Source organism: Dromaius novaehollandiae, chromosome 2 (genome assembly GCF_036370855.1).
Source record: "Dromaius novaehollandiae isolate bDroNov1 chromosome 2, bDroNov1.hap1, whole genome shotgun sequence".
Taxonomy (NCBI): domain Eukaryota; kingdom Metazoa; phylum Chordata; class Aves; order Casuariiformes; family Dromaiidae; genus Dromaius; species Dromaius novaehollandiae.
This window is the reverse complement of record NC_088099.1, coordinates 26,882,601-26,900,193: the sequence shown is the minus strand read 5'-3', so window position 1 is coordinate 26,900,193 and position 17,593 is coordinate 26,882,601. Positions and strand designations below refer to the sequence as shown.

Below are 17,593 nucleotides of genomic sequence, written 5' to 3'. Positions count from 1 at the left end.
CAGGAAAAAAAAGATCTGTCCTTATCCCAAGTCCATAAATCAAGAATATAATATACGCAGGTGTTTCTCTATGAGAAACATGAATAAGGATTGTGATGTATCATTGTTATATATAACAAAAGGCATAAATGAGCAGGGAAATTGTGAGGGTGAGAGAGGAGCTGTGTACTCCCCAGAGAGGCAGCTAACAGGTCATAGCAGCATTTCAGGTCTTGAGCCTGAATGCCCAAGCCTTTTAAGCAGGCAGTTCCCTCACAACAGATAATGGCAAAGAACAAGGGAAGTTAGAAGCCATCAGACCCACTTAGTAACTACCTATTTGAGCCATCCCATACCTCAGCTGACACTGCAGAACACAAAAGGATTTGTGTAGCAATTTCAGTTCTGGTTTGTGTAGATTTTGATAATCTCCAAATGCCCAGGTCCATACAAGTAGTATTTCCACAGCACCTTAAGCCACTCGCAGTGGTAGGGTCTGCCTGCCACTAGCAGGGAGCTCAAGCAACCTTGCAGAAAGCTGACTGGACCTGAGCTGTCTGTGGACTAAGCTGACATATAAAAGAGGTATTGAGCTCCCTGGACCAGCTCACCATACATTCATGCAGTGCAAGAGAAGAGGCCAGAACTTGGGGAAGGATGATACTGCTGCAAACCCAACTTCAGTCAACCCAAGCTGTTGGGGAATGTCATTTTAAGAGCCATCTATTAAATGCAGGAAAGAAATGGTTGCAAAGTCAGCCCATACAAATAGAGCTCAGGGAAATCCAATACAATACAATCAGGAAGCAGCCAGTGATCTGAGAAAATGAAACTAACACCCACAGCGAAGATATCGGACTGAAGTAATAAAAGGAGCATAGCTGCTTTTATCATGAGCACTAAGACTATGTAAATACAGGTTTACGGCAGCAAAGCTTCCCCGAGGCTGTGCTCTCATTAGTGCTCAACTGCACAAGCTTGGTTATGAATCACACTCTAAAGATTAATTCAGCTGGCCAATAAACCAAGGATAATGGGGAAATAATCTATACCAACCTGCTTATTGCTCCTAAAAATCTAGCAGGTTCCACTGCCTCTGGTCCAGTTGCTAAGGCCTGTCCCCAGGGAAAAGGATCAGGTACAGGTCACTAAATATTCTTCATTCAGCAGCGACAAATTTAAGGAAATGCCAGAGTATGTATCTTACTATAAGCCTGTGGCAGAAGGCAGAAAGTCTTCCTGTGCCCTCCTATTCAAGGACTGATAATGCTGAATCAAGCAAGAGAAAGAAATTCACTAATAGTGGGCACCTGGGGTTCTTCATACTCTTGTAATTTTTTAATAGACTCTGTTTTTATGGGGAGGGGGCTGCTGAAAAGAAATGGACTTTCCATAGGAATGTGAAAACGAGGCGGTCATGCCAGAAAAATGCACTGAGAAACTTGAAGACTCCCTTGAAAACAGCCTGTTCAGAAAAACATGTTTCTTTGCAATAAAATAATAATAAGTTAGGCAAGCAGTATGCTATATCCTCACACAGCAGCAGTTAGAGGGTCATTGAGAACTGATAAATTAATGCTGTTGATTTTTATGTTATAATTAGTATGTGCAAAAAGAATGCAGACACAATTAATCAATAAATATTTGGGGAGACTAACGCAGGAAGCAAAATGATGAAAAAAATACAGCAACCTTGTTAGATTCTTGATTATGTTTGACCCTACTTTGAAAAAAGCTAATTCCTATTAGTGCGCTATTACAAATATATATTTGAAACTGTGTTGCTCTAGAGCACGTTGAGGTGTAACACAGTGGTCTGTAAAACCTACTTTGGTCATTGTAGAATTCCACTTTATAAAACTGATATGAACCCTACAATCCACACCACATTTTGGCATTTTTTTTTATTACTCATGTGTCTTATAACAAGACCTCAATTGGAACAGTCAAATGTAGTGGGGTGGAAGTGTGTTCAGAGAGCTATGAATCTGCCGCTCAAAGGATCTGCAGTGTTATTAAACTATTACAACAGTCACATAGTTCTTTATCAGATGACGCACAATATAGGTACCAATATTTAACAAGTTTTCAACTAGGTTTCTTGACTTACCCCAGAAATACATATATTTTAATGAGTTCTATGCCAGGAAAGTAGAATGGAAAAAGTACTGTGGCAAGACACCTGAGGCAAGACACAAGAGAAATATTATGGACTAAATATCTAGAATGCCACCTCACCAGTGTTGGTATGTTGATAAAGATGGTACAAGGTCAGTCAGTCTTCAAGAATGAAAAAGAAAATTTAGATTCCATATAGCAAATTCTGGTCAGCCACTGTCTGATCACTGCAAAGTAAAATTTTTTGAGAAAAAAACATATTAGGAGGAATTAGGAAGAATATTTAGGAGGAATTACAGAGATAACAGAAATACAGTGCAGTAATAATCACGGAATGTAGCTGACAAAAGTTGGAGTAAAGGTAAAAATAGCAAAGCAATATTATATATTAATGATGTGACAAATCATAAAGAAATCAAAGGAAATAGAGATCAGTATCACCCTGGAAACTGTTAGAACTGGGAACTTGACAACTGTTGGGAGTCTGTTTGATCTACAGGTCACATTGGACATGGACAGCGATCTCTGTAATTTTAATAGGTAAAGAAAATGCAGAAGGAATGGTGTCATCATGGGAATTATTAACCTACATTAATGAACAAATCCTGTGAAATATGGTGGGAGACAGGATTTCAATGGTGAATTTCCACACCAGTCACTGAACAACAAGACACTATTTTTGACTCAGTTTTGCTGAATAATGAGACTACAGGGAAAGACCTTATATAGAAAAAGAATTCTGATTTTAATAAATAATTAAGTCATTCCAGAAGAGCTGATTATATGCTGGAGCAGAAAATCAACAGACCTGGGGTGATCAGAAATTTGAATATAAATACAGCCTCATGTCATGCTGAAATGTCTGCAAATTAGATCTGAAGAGAAAATCTTGTAGGAAAATGATGCTGTTGATAGCCAAATAGGCAAGACACATCAGATCATAACAGCGGACATGGTTAATTGGCATCGCTAACAGAAAACACACTTAGTGAGAACTGGAAGAACAACTGGAAGCACAACCCAGTGTAGAGCAGTTAAAGATGAGTCTGGCTCACAAGATTAGTAGGATTGAAGCTGCTTAACAGTAGTGATAGACAGGAAAACATAGCTAGCAAGATGTACTAGCAATGAATCTAGCTAATAGGAAGGAGAAAGGAACAGGAAGGAAATAGCATTTGCACAGCTCCAAATCAGCAACCTAGAACATGGGACAGGTATCCTGGAAACCAGGTATGCTTCCATAACCAGCAGCTGAGCTGTGACAGCATAAATTAGGATTAAGCTGGGGAAATTCAACAGTTCCTACGGGGCAACAGCTCAACTTGCTCACTGCTTGGATTCTTCTGGGTGAGAAGGGATCAACTGCCTCAGCAAGTATACACAGCTAAAGGGAGTAAACTTGAATGGTCTCTAGGGAGGCAGGCTATGTCTGTGTAACTAAAGATACTTGCCCGATAAAGCAGTCACTGTCCCCCAAGTAAAAAGGTGCAGAATGGCTCACATCCATGCTGCTCAAGACTAGCAACCTCTAAAGCAGACTGCCAGCTACCATGTCTCATGGCACTTGGTGTTTTCTGGGCCTCTGGTGCTGAATCAAAGATGGTATTATTATTTTTTATAATTTTTCATATCAGAGTGCTTAAAATAATGTGTGAGCTGCATCACAGCCCAGCAAGGTGATGTTTTTACTGCATCACGTCAAGTATTAGTCCGCATTCCTTAAGGTTGGCATGAAACTATATGCAAGTGTTCAGTGTCTAGCCGTATCACTCCACCTGCTGAGGATACCTTCCTGAAACGTGCAATGGTTAGGGATTCAACACAGTGACACAATTTTTCCCATCAGAATTTATGCAATAGAGGAAGAGTGCAATGCCAGAACTTAAGAAATATGTGTAGCTTAAACACACAGGGACAGTATACATAAATGGAAGATGGAAAGGCAATAGTATTATCATCAGTATTGTCCCCTGGAGGAGATGCTGGCTTCTCCACAGCCGGCTTTGTGGTGGCTGGAGATGCTGTTTGCTTTCTAACACAACTCACTGGCCTAAGGCTTTGATCAGTAGATCTTTTTATAACAAAAGATCACATCTTGCAGTGACCTCATCTAGTTGTTCTCAGAGCAGATATCAGTCTGAAGGATTTTCAACCTCTTCATCCATGAGACCAAATGCACAACATAAATCTGTAAGCGAGAGCACTCTCGCTGCCACCCTTCTGAACAATTACAGTCTAAAGATTGCCATTGTCTTCCTTAGATGCCAGCTGTTTATCATGGCCAACCAAGTCAGTTAAGCGCAATGGATGAAAAAACAGGGTAGTGACAATGGTCAATGGAAGAGAGTACTGCAACATTGCTGATAGCACTGTGAAACACCGGAAGCAGAAGCAACCAATGCCAGGGTATTTCTGCAGAAACCTTTTTCAGATAGTGTTGGAGGATTATGCAGGGTGCCATACAAGCACACTGCCTAAAGGAAAATATCTCTGGAGTAAACTATCGAAGAACTATACCCAAGCTACATTTCAAATGGAATTGTCTGTATGGTCCAGAGAAGGAGCCCAGGAATAGACTAACATACATGCAGCGTGGAAAAGCAAGCAATGAAGACCTAAGAGCAGGTCAGTAAGCCTGGTTATTCAAAAGTGCCTGTACTGTAGAACATTCACATTTCCCAGAAGTGTCTACTGTATTACTTCCCTTTTTTCCTCTCACTCTGGGAAAGTTCTGCTGGTTTAAGCTCCTCCTCTCCTCTGTGCGCTCAGCTTCTGACATGCCCAGTCTAACCTTAGCATCTTCGACACACCGCTGGAAGGGCAGACTAGGAGCACAGGAGGAAAAGGTAGAGAATAACAAATATTCTCCAGCAGGAGTTGTTATTTTTCTCCCCTAGACAGGGGTGTTTACCATTGGGGAAACCTGATCATATGACTGGAGATGCACATTCCCTCCCACTATTTCTGCCGGTCCGACGTCTATTAGAAGTTTCTAAACTAATTTTAGTTTCCTTTCATGGTTTAGAAGAGGAATTCAGCCAAATTTTAGCTGTTTTGTTTCCTGCTTGAACAAAACACATTTATCGAACAGCTACAGGGAAATAACTGCAGAGCAGAACAGTCATGGTAAGTACATGCATCTTTACTTAGGGGCTGGAATATTTTATGCAGAACTGATGGCTTAGTGTGATACCATTTCTTTTTTCTGAGACATTAATTTTATATATGAGATGATCTGTAGCCTACTAAAACAAACTCTTCTCATAATTTATGTCCTCTGAATCTTCTGTTAAACTTTTGCACATGAAATGTAGCTGTTACAAGATTGCAGTGAAATAATCCCAAGGAACATGCCCTCCTTAGAAATTATTCTGCAGAAATAAAGTGGTAGAGTTACTCCACGCTGGAAAAGATCATCTTTAAAATATTTCAGATGGCCAGAATCATTATCTAGCCAGTAAGGTGCAACTGAGAAACATTGCATCAAAACTAGGAAATGAAAGTACCCCATTCGGGAGCTTTCTCTCATTGTGGGGTTTCCAAACAGTTAAACATGTAGTAACTCTTTTAAGGTACATAAAAATATTTGCTTTTTTGTAAGAATAAATTGTGCCTGTATTACAGAGGATAATTTTGGTGGGCATGAAAATCATACTTTTACATGGCTGGACTGAACACAGTCTCCGAATCGAAGAAAGTGCTTTGGTTTCGGTTTCTTTTCTCAGCCTCTTGGTCTCCTGGGCGGGGTTACTGGTGAATAATATAGCAGTTTAAGTTTTGGAATAAAACCAAACAGTAAGTCTATCCCCCCCCCCCCCCAAGTATTATTACACTATGTGTTTACCATGCTATTAATGAATAATTCTAGAGCATGCCATTTTCAGTATGGCATTTTAAAGAACTAGGACCTGGTTTTCCTGTGAGCAAAGCAGAGGGTCTGTGAAGAGTAAAGGCAGCAGTGGCTCAACTGCAAGCTTCGCTGAGGAAGGCATGTTGCTAGCGTAGCTGAGATAACCACGGCTTCTTTTCTTTCAGGAAACCAAATTTCTTCACTGAGAAATCTAAGAAGTCATTTTGTCTCCAGAAGACTCAGTTCCAAATAAGAAAAGGTACATGGAGTAGACTATCACCACTAATGTAGCAACTGTAGCTGGGTGCAATTCCATAACAAAGTAAAAATTTCAGATAAATGAATATAATTCTCCCAAAGGCAGCAGAAGGATAAAGTAAAATTAGAGACATCTAAAGGAAATTTATTATTTTATTGTGCCTCTTTTTTCAAAGCTTTTGCTAAAACCAAGTGGATTGCAAGATGCTCTTCTCCCTGTCTTAGAGATTAAACAGAGTTCTAATTCCGTCTGCTGTGCATTGGACAAGCTTCATTGCAGAGCACATCAAAAACTTCAAGCAATCAGGAAAGATGCTATTTCATAAATTCCTGTCTTTGTGCTTTTCCCCCTATACTGAAGAGTAGGTATGTTAGCTGGGCACCTGTCTAATGTTCACCCGCTGTAGTGAAAAAGCTGAGGTGATTTGCAGTAGAAGAAACCTTCTGCAGATGAGATGATTCTTCCAAGGTGCATTTACCTGTTCTGGTGTTTGAAGACATAGTGCTGCTGCTCTCTTTAACTTGGTGACACAGTACAAGATCTACTTTTCCGCTACTTGATCCCTCAAGCTCCTTAAATATTAGACCCATCACTGCTTCAAAGATTGCATACAAAAAAGGCAAGAGCATGGTTCGTTATTTGGTGGGTTCAGCTATTAATGGGTCATGCCAACATGTATTAGCTCCATATTTTAGAGTTCAGTTTTAGAAAAAGCTGTTTATACTGTCAGTGCTTGTCAATGCAACAGCAGCAATGCCAAGTGCAGCAGCAGCCGCAGGAAAGGAAGCAAGAGCGGGGGTGGTGAGGGGCTATGGAGCCTGAGACAGGACAAGGCTGCTGGTGGAGCAGGTCCCATGTCAGAGAAGCACTTTCATAATTTCTGATAGGGTTGGATACCAAGCATTGGATATTAAGATCTCATCATGGGATATCCTAGAATCTGTATCAATGTAACTTCTCTTGTGCTTTAAGAGGGGGAAAACAGAACAGCTTATTACCAGAATGGTAGGATACTTAGAGTTGGGACGTGGGATTTTCAAAAGAGACTGCAATCATCAGGTAGCTAAACCGCATCATCTTTCAGGTTTTATCCACCTCAATTTTGAAAGTGACACTTCCAGGCAAAAAGGCAGCTGACAACCCCAGCTCGCAGTTATATCAAAGAACATATTGCTGAGGGAAAATGTCATTGATCTCTGAAGTCCATACTTATCACACTCCGTTTCCTAAATGAAACTATCTCTCTGTTTATGCATCTACTAGTCAAGAGTGTGTCTGCATTTTGTAAACTGATGGACGTGAGCTTTGTTAGTTCTCCAACAATGCAATTAGATGATGTAGAGCGCTCACTAAGGTGGCTTGTTAGTAGACAGGAAGCTCTAGTTTGGGCTTGGCTCTACTCTTTCACGTTCCACGGTTTCTGTTTGACTCCAAAAACCAGGCAGAGTTCATTTGCATAGCCTGCAAGTTGCCATGAAAGCAAGCCTTGCAGCACCCTGCAATTGCCCTGCATCTAGTAACCACGTGGGACAATTAACAAGTATTAGTTCTGCTTATGAGTTTATGCTGCTGTAAGTCAGAGTTATGCTACTGAGGTGAAGCAGTTATATCATTGCAAAGCTAAGTTAAGTGGGAATAAACATCTCTGCAAATGTTGCTTCACTACTTGCTTTTGTTTAATTTGAGAAATCTTAATGTATGCGAAAGGTACTGAAATGGTAGTATGGAAAAGATTTTCCTTTCATTTGTAAAATAGCAACAACAAAGTAAGCACAGCAGTATGTTTCCTCTCCTGTGTCTCTTCACAGTATTATTGATATTCAGATTCCATACCTGACCACATCTAAGGGTGAAAAAAAGTTAAGATTTCTGTGTGCATTTGATTTTGCTTTTCCACCAAACTGCAAACCTAATGACCCGCTGTGATGGTGTTTTGTGTCTGACAGACCATATGACAAGTAGGTGTCCAAATGACCACAAATCAGTCTCAATTTTTGTGTAGTGTCAGTTGCAGAACTGGTTTAAAAACAGGATTAAAATAAAATTTTCTTTAAGAAAATTAAAACCTGTATCTTAGAGGTAATTAATGCCTTATATATGATTTAACGTCACATTCTGCCTGTGTTCCCTGGCTCAACCGAACTAGTATATTCCATGTGGCAGATTACACTAATGAAGAAATTAATGGTAGATAACAGCAAGGAAAAAATGTGTTATTCAATTAATAGGCTACTGTAAAACATGTTTTTAGTAATGTTGTGGGTTTTTTTCTTTAAGGAATGGAAAATACTAACACTGAAGAAAATGAGAAATCAAAGTTATATCAAAACGTTGACAACTGGACAAAAGAGCAAGTTAGACAATGGGCTATCAAAGAAGTTAAGATTGACAAGAAGTATGCAGAAATTCTGTTTAACCAAGATATAGCTGGTTCTACTTTGAGACTGTTAACTAAAAATGATCTTGTAGATATGGGCATAACTCATGGGCCTGCTCTTCAAATTATTCATGTCCTGAGACAGAATAATATTCTACCTGACAGTTCAAACCAAGCTGTGAGACAAGAAGACACCAAACATGATCTTGATGGCAAAGGAGAAGACGAAGAAATTGCAAAGAAAGCATGCAAGGAGAAATACAGGTCATTTAATCCCAGTGTATCACAGAATTCTGAGACTGAGCCCCTAGAAGACAAAGTCGCAAAAACGTCAGATGGCAAAAAGGATGTATCAGAGAAATCACTGTCAAGCAACCAGCACCCAGCCAGAAAGACTTGTATGCCACATCCTTTTGATAATTTCAGTGATGGTGCTCGATATACATACCATAATATTCTTAATATCCCTGAAACAGGACCGCTCAATCTCATCGACCCAGCACATGAATTCAAATTACTCACCAACACAGATAAGGCACAAGAAGAAAATATTATGATAAAATTTAGCAATGAAGTCTTTAGATTTGCTTCAGCCTGCATGAACTCTCGCACAAATGGTACTATCCATTTTGGAGTTCGTGATGATCCACATGGGGAAATTGAAGGAATAAAAGTTACCAACAAAGAAGCATATATTGACCATTTTAATAAATACATTGGAAAGTACTTTCCTGAGAAGTACACTGAGATTGCAAAAGCTTGCATTAGACAACCTAGATTTGTAGAAATATTATTACAAAATGGAACTCTATCAGATAACTTTGTCATTGAAATAGATATAGTTCCAAAACACTCCCTCTGTGATACAAAATATTTCTCAACCCACACATATGAATACAAAAGTAAGGGCTGGAACAAGGCTTTCTTCATCCGGGATGGAGCTAGTTCCAAAAATATCATTCAAAATTCAAAAGAACTAGAACTGTTTAAATCTACCTTGACATCTTTAGCAGATTCTCGTAAAAACGCAGAGGCAGAATATATCCTAAAGCAAAAGAAGATAGGGAATGAAGGACTAAAACTAGTTAGTCTGCTTACTGGTAACAGGGACTTGCTAGAAGACTCTTATTATGACTACTATATTTTAGTAACAAACAAGTGCCATTCAAGTCAAATGATGCACTTAGACTTCTTGCAGGAAATAAAATGGTTTGCTGTGCTTGACTTCGATTTTGAATCAGAAATGAACGGCGTATGTAAAACCTACCAAAAAAATCGAAATGCCAAACTTTGCTTCCCAGAACATTATCAAAACAAGGAGGGTTCCATTTCTGAACAAGCTGAAAAGCGAAATCTGCATCAGGAGACCAACTGGATTTTCTGCAATGGCAGATCAGGCTTTGAAGGCAATAAGCACCCACCACTAGATCCTCCCTCATGGCAACGAGACAGGGCTGCTGATGTTAGAAAATTAATTTCATTTCTTTCACACAAAGATGTAAAACAGAGTGGGAAGTTTTTAATAGTGTTTCTTTTGCTTTCCACAGTGGAAGATTCAACGGATCCCCTTACTGAGACATTTATTACATTTTACCAAGAATTAAAGGGACTAGAAGACATGCTCTGCATTTGCACTGGCCCAGGTACATATCAGCGATGGAAAGATCTTCTGCATGCTAGAGGCATTAGTGAGGAAGAGCTTTCAGCCAAATGTGTTTCTAATTTAACCCTAGAAATGGTAAATGGTACTATCACAAAATTAAAATCAGTGACACAATCTTCTGAAAGACTTCTACCCTCTGCTGGTGGTTCTACTGTTCTTCTAAAGAAGGAAGAAGACTCCATGGCAGCATTAGAAATCCTTTGTGAAAATGAATGCAAAGACACAGAGATAGAGAAGGATGAAGAGCAATTTAAAAAATTCCTGAAAGAACGGGAAGAAGATTTTTATCGAGGTGGTAAAGTGTCATGGTGGAATTTTTACTTCTCTTCTGAAAATTATACCTCAGATTTTATCAGAAGGGACGGTTATGAAAAGCTCAAACAGCTAGTTACGTCTTCATCTAACAGTACTAACCAATCACCTGTAAAAATTATCAACCTTTATCACCACCCAGGCTGTGGTGGGACAACATTAGCCATGCACATCCTCTGGGATCTCCGGAAGCAATTCAGATGTGCTGTTCTGAAAAACAAAACAAATGATTTTGAAACACAGCTGACAACTTTAATCACCTATGGAGCAAACAACTCTACAGGCTATACACCAGTGTTACTTCTTGTGGATGATTTTGAAGAGCAAGAAAACATCTATGTTCTGCAGAAAGAAATTCAGAAAGCTATAACAGAAAAACACATTCACTGTGCAAATCCTTTAGTGATCATTCTAAATTGTATGAGATCTCAGAATCCTGATGAAAATTCAACTATCAATTCCTTGAACAGTATTTCTCTAAAACATCTGCTTTCTCAAAAAGAGCAAAGGGCTTTTGATCAGAAACTAAAAGACATTGAAAAGCAGCATTCAAATCCTGACAATTTCTATTCATTTATGATTATGAAGAAAAACTTTGATCCACAGTACATTGAAACAGTGGTAAAAAATACCTTGAATAACTTGGATACTACCACTAAACCAGCACAACTTATTTACTATTTAGCACTGTTAAACTCCTATGTAAGTACATCTACAGTTTCAATATCACTATGTGAAGAATTCTTAGGAATTAATTCTCAAGAGATTGGCTGCAATAAAGATAAACTGATAGAAAAGATGGGAATTTGTTCCAATATTCTAAAATATGCTCAGGTACAGGAATGCATGAGATACAGAGGTCTGCGTATCATTCACCCCTTGATAGCATGTCGCTGTCTAACAGAATTGAAACTAACCTATGACTTGTCTAAAAGTGAAATTGCTTTGCGGTTATTGAAAGAGGATTTATTTTATGAGACTTCATTAAAGAAAGACAAGCTTATTCGTGATATACAAACCATGCTGATTACTAGACAGCGTAAGGAGCATGGTGATGAGTCAGATACATTGTTTGCCCCATTAATTGAAGCCATTCATAAGGAAGAAGACTGTGCTAAAGTGGAATATGTGTTGAAACAAGGATCCTCTAGATTTACGCAAAATAGTCTCATTTGCCAAGCCTTAGCAAGATACTTCTACATTAAAGAAAAGAATTTTGACTCTGCATTGCACTGGGCCAAAGAAGCCAAAGAAAGAGCACCACACAATTCATACATATCAGATACATTAGGTCAAGTCTATAAAAGTAAGCTAAGATACTGGGTAGAACGCAAAACAAAAAGTGCAGACATGACAGCTGAGGAACTGAAATATATGCTGGAACTTGCTCAGAATGCCTCACAAGCTTTCAGAGAATCTCAGCAGCAAGCTGAAAATGCAGACACTGAACCAAATTTGCAGCATCCAAAGCTTAAAAAAAGGTTTCACACATACAATACTGCTGGTTATCAGGGAGAAATAGAAACTTGTCTTTATGTTAGTGATGTACTTCAGCATGTTCCTGTTTTCAGCAAAGACCAATGGTGTAGAAAAAATTTGGCAATGTATCTATCAGGAAATAGTCCTTTGAAGACAGATACCCCTGCCACAGACAATGAAATGTTTGAGGCCCTTACACTTTATTCCAGCTTTTTAAATGTTTTGCAATCACGTTTGAAAAGGGCATTTGACTTTTTTGAAGACTACTTTGTCTTTTTCAAAACACAGACCAATGAAAAAGAAATTTTAGAAGCAAAAATATATGAGAAGGTTCAAGAATGTTTTACCAAATACATAAGATTATTTTGCGATTCCAATTTTGAGCAACTGAAAAATGAACAGGTCTCAAAGTGGCCCTTGCCTCGGCGTAGGAAAGCATACCGTGACAGTCTGGAGGCTTCTAAAGCAGACTCATTTTCTGGACTTTTGGAATACCTCCACAGAAATCGCAGAAATGCTCACACAGAACTAGAAGACATAGTAGCTGCATATGAATTTTTGTGTGAGGAGAATTCAGAAGCAACTCTGAAAGAAAAACAGAATTTGATTTTGGCAAATGTTGTTCTCAAGTGCATTAAACCTAAATCCACCAAGCTGTATCTTTTTCAGGAGCTGAGAAATCAACTTCGAAATATTCTACAGAAAGTGGAACTGACTTCACAGTGTGTAGAGCCTTTCTTCCTAGCCTCCTTGTTATTCTGGCCTGAAAATAGAAAACAACTAAATGAAGATTCCAGGAAAATGGCAAGCTACATTACACATTTACATGACTCTTTCAAAGAGCACTATGGAACCCTGCGTCGTTCCAAGCTACCTCAGGCTCATTTCTATCTTGGGAAAGGCACTGGCCTGAACAGATTTGTTCACAAAGGAAAAATAGATCAGTTCTTTCCTTCACTTTCAGAACAGCAATTGAATTCCCTCTGGCAGAGTGGAAATATCTGGAAGGAAAAGGCTGTTCAAAATCTTTTGCTTCCTCTGGATGGAAGAGCTGAGGGTAAGGTTATCTATGTAGACTATGGCAGTAATGAAATCTTGAGGATACCGGTGCAACCGGTTCCCTCATGCCTGTTGAAAAATGGCCCAAACATAGAAAGAGTGTCTTTTTACCTTGGGTTTTCCATCGCTGGTCTCCTGGCATACAACACTGAAAGTCTGTCATTAAAACAATAGGTATTCCAGTGTTGCTGCCAGAAGGCTTCTTTAGACAGAGCTGTCCTTAACATTTTTTTGTCAACAATTGCAAGTGACAACTTCTCGCTATCCATTATATTTCATTCCTCATTATGTTAGTCTTTCAGTCCCATGAAGAATTGTCTCCCTACTATCATAATCACTGTTTGGACAATCAATCAGACTGAAATATTAGTGCAGTTATTTCTATAAACTTGTCGGTACTGCTCAAAGTTCTTCTTTGGTTGATGTAAACATGAGAAACCATTCAGAAAAGAAAAGAGAATTCTGAAAAATACTTTGAAAATGCAATGATAAGGTGAAATACCATCTCTTTTAAGAACCTTGCTATCTTGCTAGCTTTTTTGCCGCTATTCCTAAGGAAGGATACGTCACTATCCTCATGTTTCTGTGCAAGCAATGGACCTAAATTAATAACCCAGTTGTACATCTTGTGTGAGGACAGAAGCACTAGTCTTTTCCCTTCTCAGGGCATTTCCAAAGGTGTGAGTACCAAAAATACAGCAATTTTCTGCTCTATAGTAAAAACACACATACCAGTTGGCATTTGAAGCCAATATTAAATATATTTTTTTCTTTTTTGGTGGGTCTGCTACTGCTTTATATAAAATTGATTGGGTCTTTCTTTTCATTATAAATTCCATGAGTACCAGCAATAGATTTCTTATCAAGTTTGATCCTTGCAAATGCATGCAATTAAAATCTTTAAAATGGTCATTGATTGCATGCATTAACTTCCTCATGTATAGAATTGCCTGCTGTGTTAAGACAAAATTAATGATCCAAAAAAGTAAAATATATTGGTTTGGAGCACCAGAAACAAGTCAGTACTATCTGGGAGGTCAAAATAACCAGAGGAGTTCAATGCAATAACCTACCTGAGTAGGCAGTATCTTTGATCAGCCCACCAGCCCTCTTAGTTCTTAGACTCAGGCAAGGCGGTAGGCAAAATAAGTGACACATCAGCAGAAGATTAATACAACCAAATTGACAACAAGAAAAAAAAATAAACTTGCAGACCACAGTTTACATCTACAGTCATGTGCATGGAAGAAAATCCTTCATGCAAATGACTGAGATGCATATTGAGTCATGAAAATTCTTTTATCAGTTGAAGTCTGTGCACAGACAGATAACTCCATCTGTATGAGTAACTTCTTTCATTATTTTAGATTCGATTGCTTCAAGTGTTACTTGAGAGTATGCTCTGGGATAGGATTATGCAACATATTTATTCTGCTATAGTGCAGCTCTTTTAGTTGCAAATAAGGAAAAGGAGGTTTATTATATAATCCAGACTGCTCTTTAACTCTAGCCAAAATATATTTCTCTTGGTGACTACCTGTAACAGTGAGTTTCTCTCACTGACTCTACACGTCATGTTATCCTGTATCCACTTTGTTTCTAACTTTGTTTTTATTACATATAGCATATTATATGAACTTTTCATAGTAATTGATTATTTGTTATACTTAGTTCTTAGGATATCGCTGTACAATTTAACAATCACTAAACTATCTATCTTTCCAAACAAAGTTTTACAGCAAGAAATTTGCCATGTCTTCATGGCAAATGAAGACTTTGGTCTCCATTTCAGTCAGTCGCATCTCTTCAGTCACATCTAAGAATTACAAGGGGTTTTTTGTGCTCAAACTCAGATGAGCTGTATAGTATGGACGTTTAGTAATAAACTGTAGGATTTTGCAGAGTGTACTACATGCTAGGCACTTCACTACATGCCTGTGTGAATTTACAGAAGTATAGATTTTATTATTTTTATATATGTTTGTTATAAAATTGTATTTTTATCAGCAGTAGCTCATTAATACAAATATTTGATAACATCTTTAATTGTGCAAATTATGAACTGTATTTGATGATATGTATCACATACAACAGCTGGTACAACTGTTTTTAACTAGTATTTCCTATTACTTTCCTTTACTTTGCAAGACCATTTTCTTCTTGCTTCGTAACTCTGTTAATCTTTGCATTTTGAAAACTAAACTCTCCCATGCCAAATATCTGCCTCAGAATTATTTTGTGTTAATTAAAGCCAAAGGGCTCAGTAACTTCCAAGAGTGAGGTCTGGAAAAAAATACGTCATATTGTCCATGTTAAACAATTCTACCAACTTTTTCCAGCCTACTCAGGCATTCTTTTGAGTAGGGGTTTTACTCTGGTAGGAGAAAAAAGGTAGAGGTGAGGGGAAATATGTCTGCTTGAGCCTACTTTCACCAAGTTGTAAGGCCTGAAAAGACTGCCATTTATATATGGGCATATACAAACTTAGATTTTAACAGCAGAGTTTATACACACAAGGCAGTCCCAGAAGTTGCAGGTCTGGGCTGCAAACGGCCAGGTCCAAACTGAGAGCTCACCCTTGTGCTTTCAGTGCTGAGCCTTGAAACCTGGAGGAAAGAGCTTGATTCAAATGTACAGGAGCCAAAGCCAAGGTCTGCAAGAAGGTGGGAGGAAGGTGGGGAAGACCAAGAAGCTCAATCTGGCTTTTGTGGATCATGGTAACAGTATCTCAGCAGCTCCCTCTGGTGAGCAGCTAGGATCTCCACTGCACCCAAGGAGCATTTGCAGACTCTGAACTCCTATGCTGGGGCAGGAGATCTGAAATCTGCTCCCAGAGGACTGCAAGGCACCCACAGTCTAGGGGCTGGAAGTTGAGGGCACTGAGGCTCCTTCTCTGTCTAAATTCAGAGACAGAAGTACAGAACTTGACGGGACTTCACAACTAGTGACAGAGAGGAAAATTTCTATTAAGGAGAGCTTGAGGGAAACAGACTGGAGCATGGCTGCTGGGATTCAGGACTGGAGCAGTGACAGAGACTATGTAGGTAAGGGGGAACAAGAACTGAGAAATAGGTAGCAGAAGGAGACAGATCAGGTGAACCATGATGCTCAAGGGGAGAGATGGAACAAAAAAGCACACAAAGAATAGGGAAGCAGGAAGGGGGAAAGGTGAAGGGGGAAAGAGATGGGGTGGGATAAGATGGGACAGGAAGGGATGGGACAGGACCAGCTTTTAAGATTATAGAAATTGAGTTTGAAACTGGAACAAGGGTAACACACAGACAAGCAAGCCTATGTGGGGGGCAGGTCCAGTGGCAGTGGCCTTTGCAGTGGGTGTAAAGGTTCAGAGCCCAGTAATGGATCATGTGGGCTCTGGAAGGGCTGCCTTACGCTGAAAGAAGACTTCATAAAAAGGCCCTTCCCATGCTGCCTGTTCCTTTTTTACAGTAGATGAGAAGGGAGGAAGCAGTGAGAGGGGGAACTGAACCCAGTGGCACACAGAAATCCTCTTCCACGTGGAAACCCTGGTTTGGAGAAGGGAGAAAAGAGTTAAGCAGCACACTCTGAACAAGGACAGCTGCTGGCAGACAGACTGCCCCCACACTCGCTGAGAGAGCCAGAGGAAGAGGAATGCACAGTGTGCAAAGTCCCCCAGCTATCTGTCTGCGAGGGGTGATTTCATACAGGAATATTTCCTGGGTTCGAGACTCTCAGTATGTGCTGCCAGAGCAATGACTGTGGGACCTGTGAGGAAAGACAGAACAAACAGAAGTTCCCTAGAAAAGAGAAGGTGAGGGAGGGCATGCTAATTGTCTTCCAGTACATAAAGGCTGCTGCAAAGAAGGTGATAAAAAGGAAGGTAGTAAAAGGTTCTCAAGGCCCAAGGCGGACATAGAGTAAGGACAAGGGTCTGAACTTCCCATTAGAAAGATTCAAGCTATACAGCAGGAAAAAGACTGTATCACTAAAAGTGATGAAGTCCTGAGATAGACTGGGACATCAAGGGAATCTGCCTCTTGAAAAATGGACTAAATTAAGAGAAAAATCAATAAATGATCCATTCTAGAATGGACTAGACAATCTCTTAAGCTCTCTTCCAGACTTACTTTTCCATGATTGTTAGATAAGAAAGACCTGACAGGATCAAAATCCCCTGCCTAGGACTGCCTACTGAGCCTCCCATAAATCTTCTGTGGCTCTAAAGGCCTCAGAGCAAAAGCTTGCATCCCCCCAGCCCTCCCCATTGCAAAGAACTAGGGGCGAAATCTGACCTTAAGGAGACGTCGCAAAAAGTCCTGTTTCCTCATATATCCCCGAGGAACCAAACTGATGTGGAGAGACGGGTTTTGGGGGCAGGGAGCTATCAGCTAAAGACTGTAGAATTAGCCAAGTTCTGCACAACTTTGTATTTGATTACAGCTGAGACTATGTCTGAAATGTGGTTTTATCATTTAAAAGCACCTTTTTGGTTAAAACCGACCTTTCCTACCTGTCAGA

General features: G+C 39.5%; 1 protein-coding gene across 1 annotated transcript; it reads left to right on the top strand.

The window, feature by feature from the left end:
• The first annotated feature begins 4,873 nt into the window (after positions 1 to 4,873).
• Positions 4,874 to 16,244, top strand: LOC112982286 (sterile alpha motif domain-containing protein 9-like). Its single transcript, XM_026098540.2, has 4 exons — positions 4,874 to 4,943; positions 5,123 to 5,223; positions 6,133 to 6,206; positions 8,484 to 16,244. Exon 4 carries the CDS (start codon positions 8,486 to 8,488, stop codon positions 13,268 to 13,270), a length of 4,785 nt encoding a protein of 1,594 aa, XP_025954325.2. The 5' UTR covers positions 4,874 to 4,943; positions 5,123 to 5,223; positions 6,133 to 6,206; positions 8,484 to 8,485; the 3' UTR covers positions 13,271 to 16,244.
• The last annotated feature ends 1,349 nt before the right edge of the window (positions 16,245 to 17,593 follow it).

Excerpts from the sequence above, each read along its gene's own strand:
- LOC112982286 (XM_026098540.2), top strand. The coding sequence starts at position 8,486 with ATGGAAAATACTAACACTGAAGAAAATGAGAAATCAAAGTTATATCAA.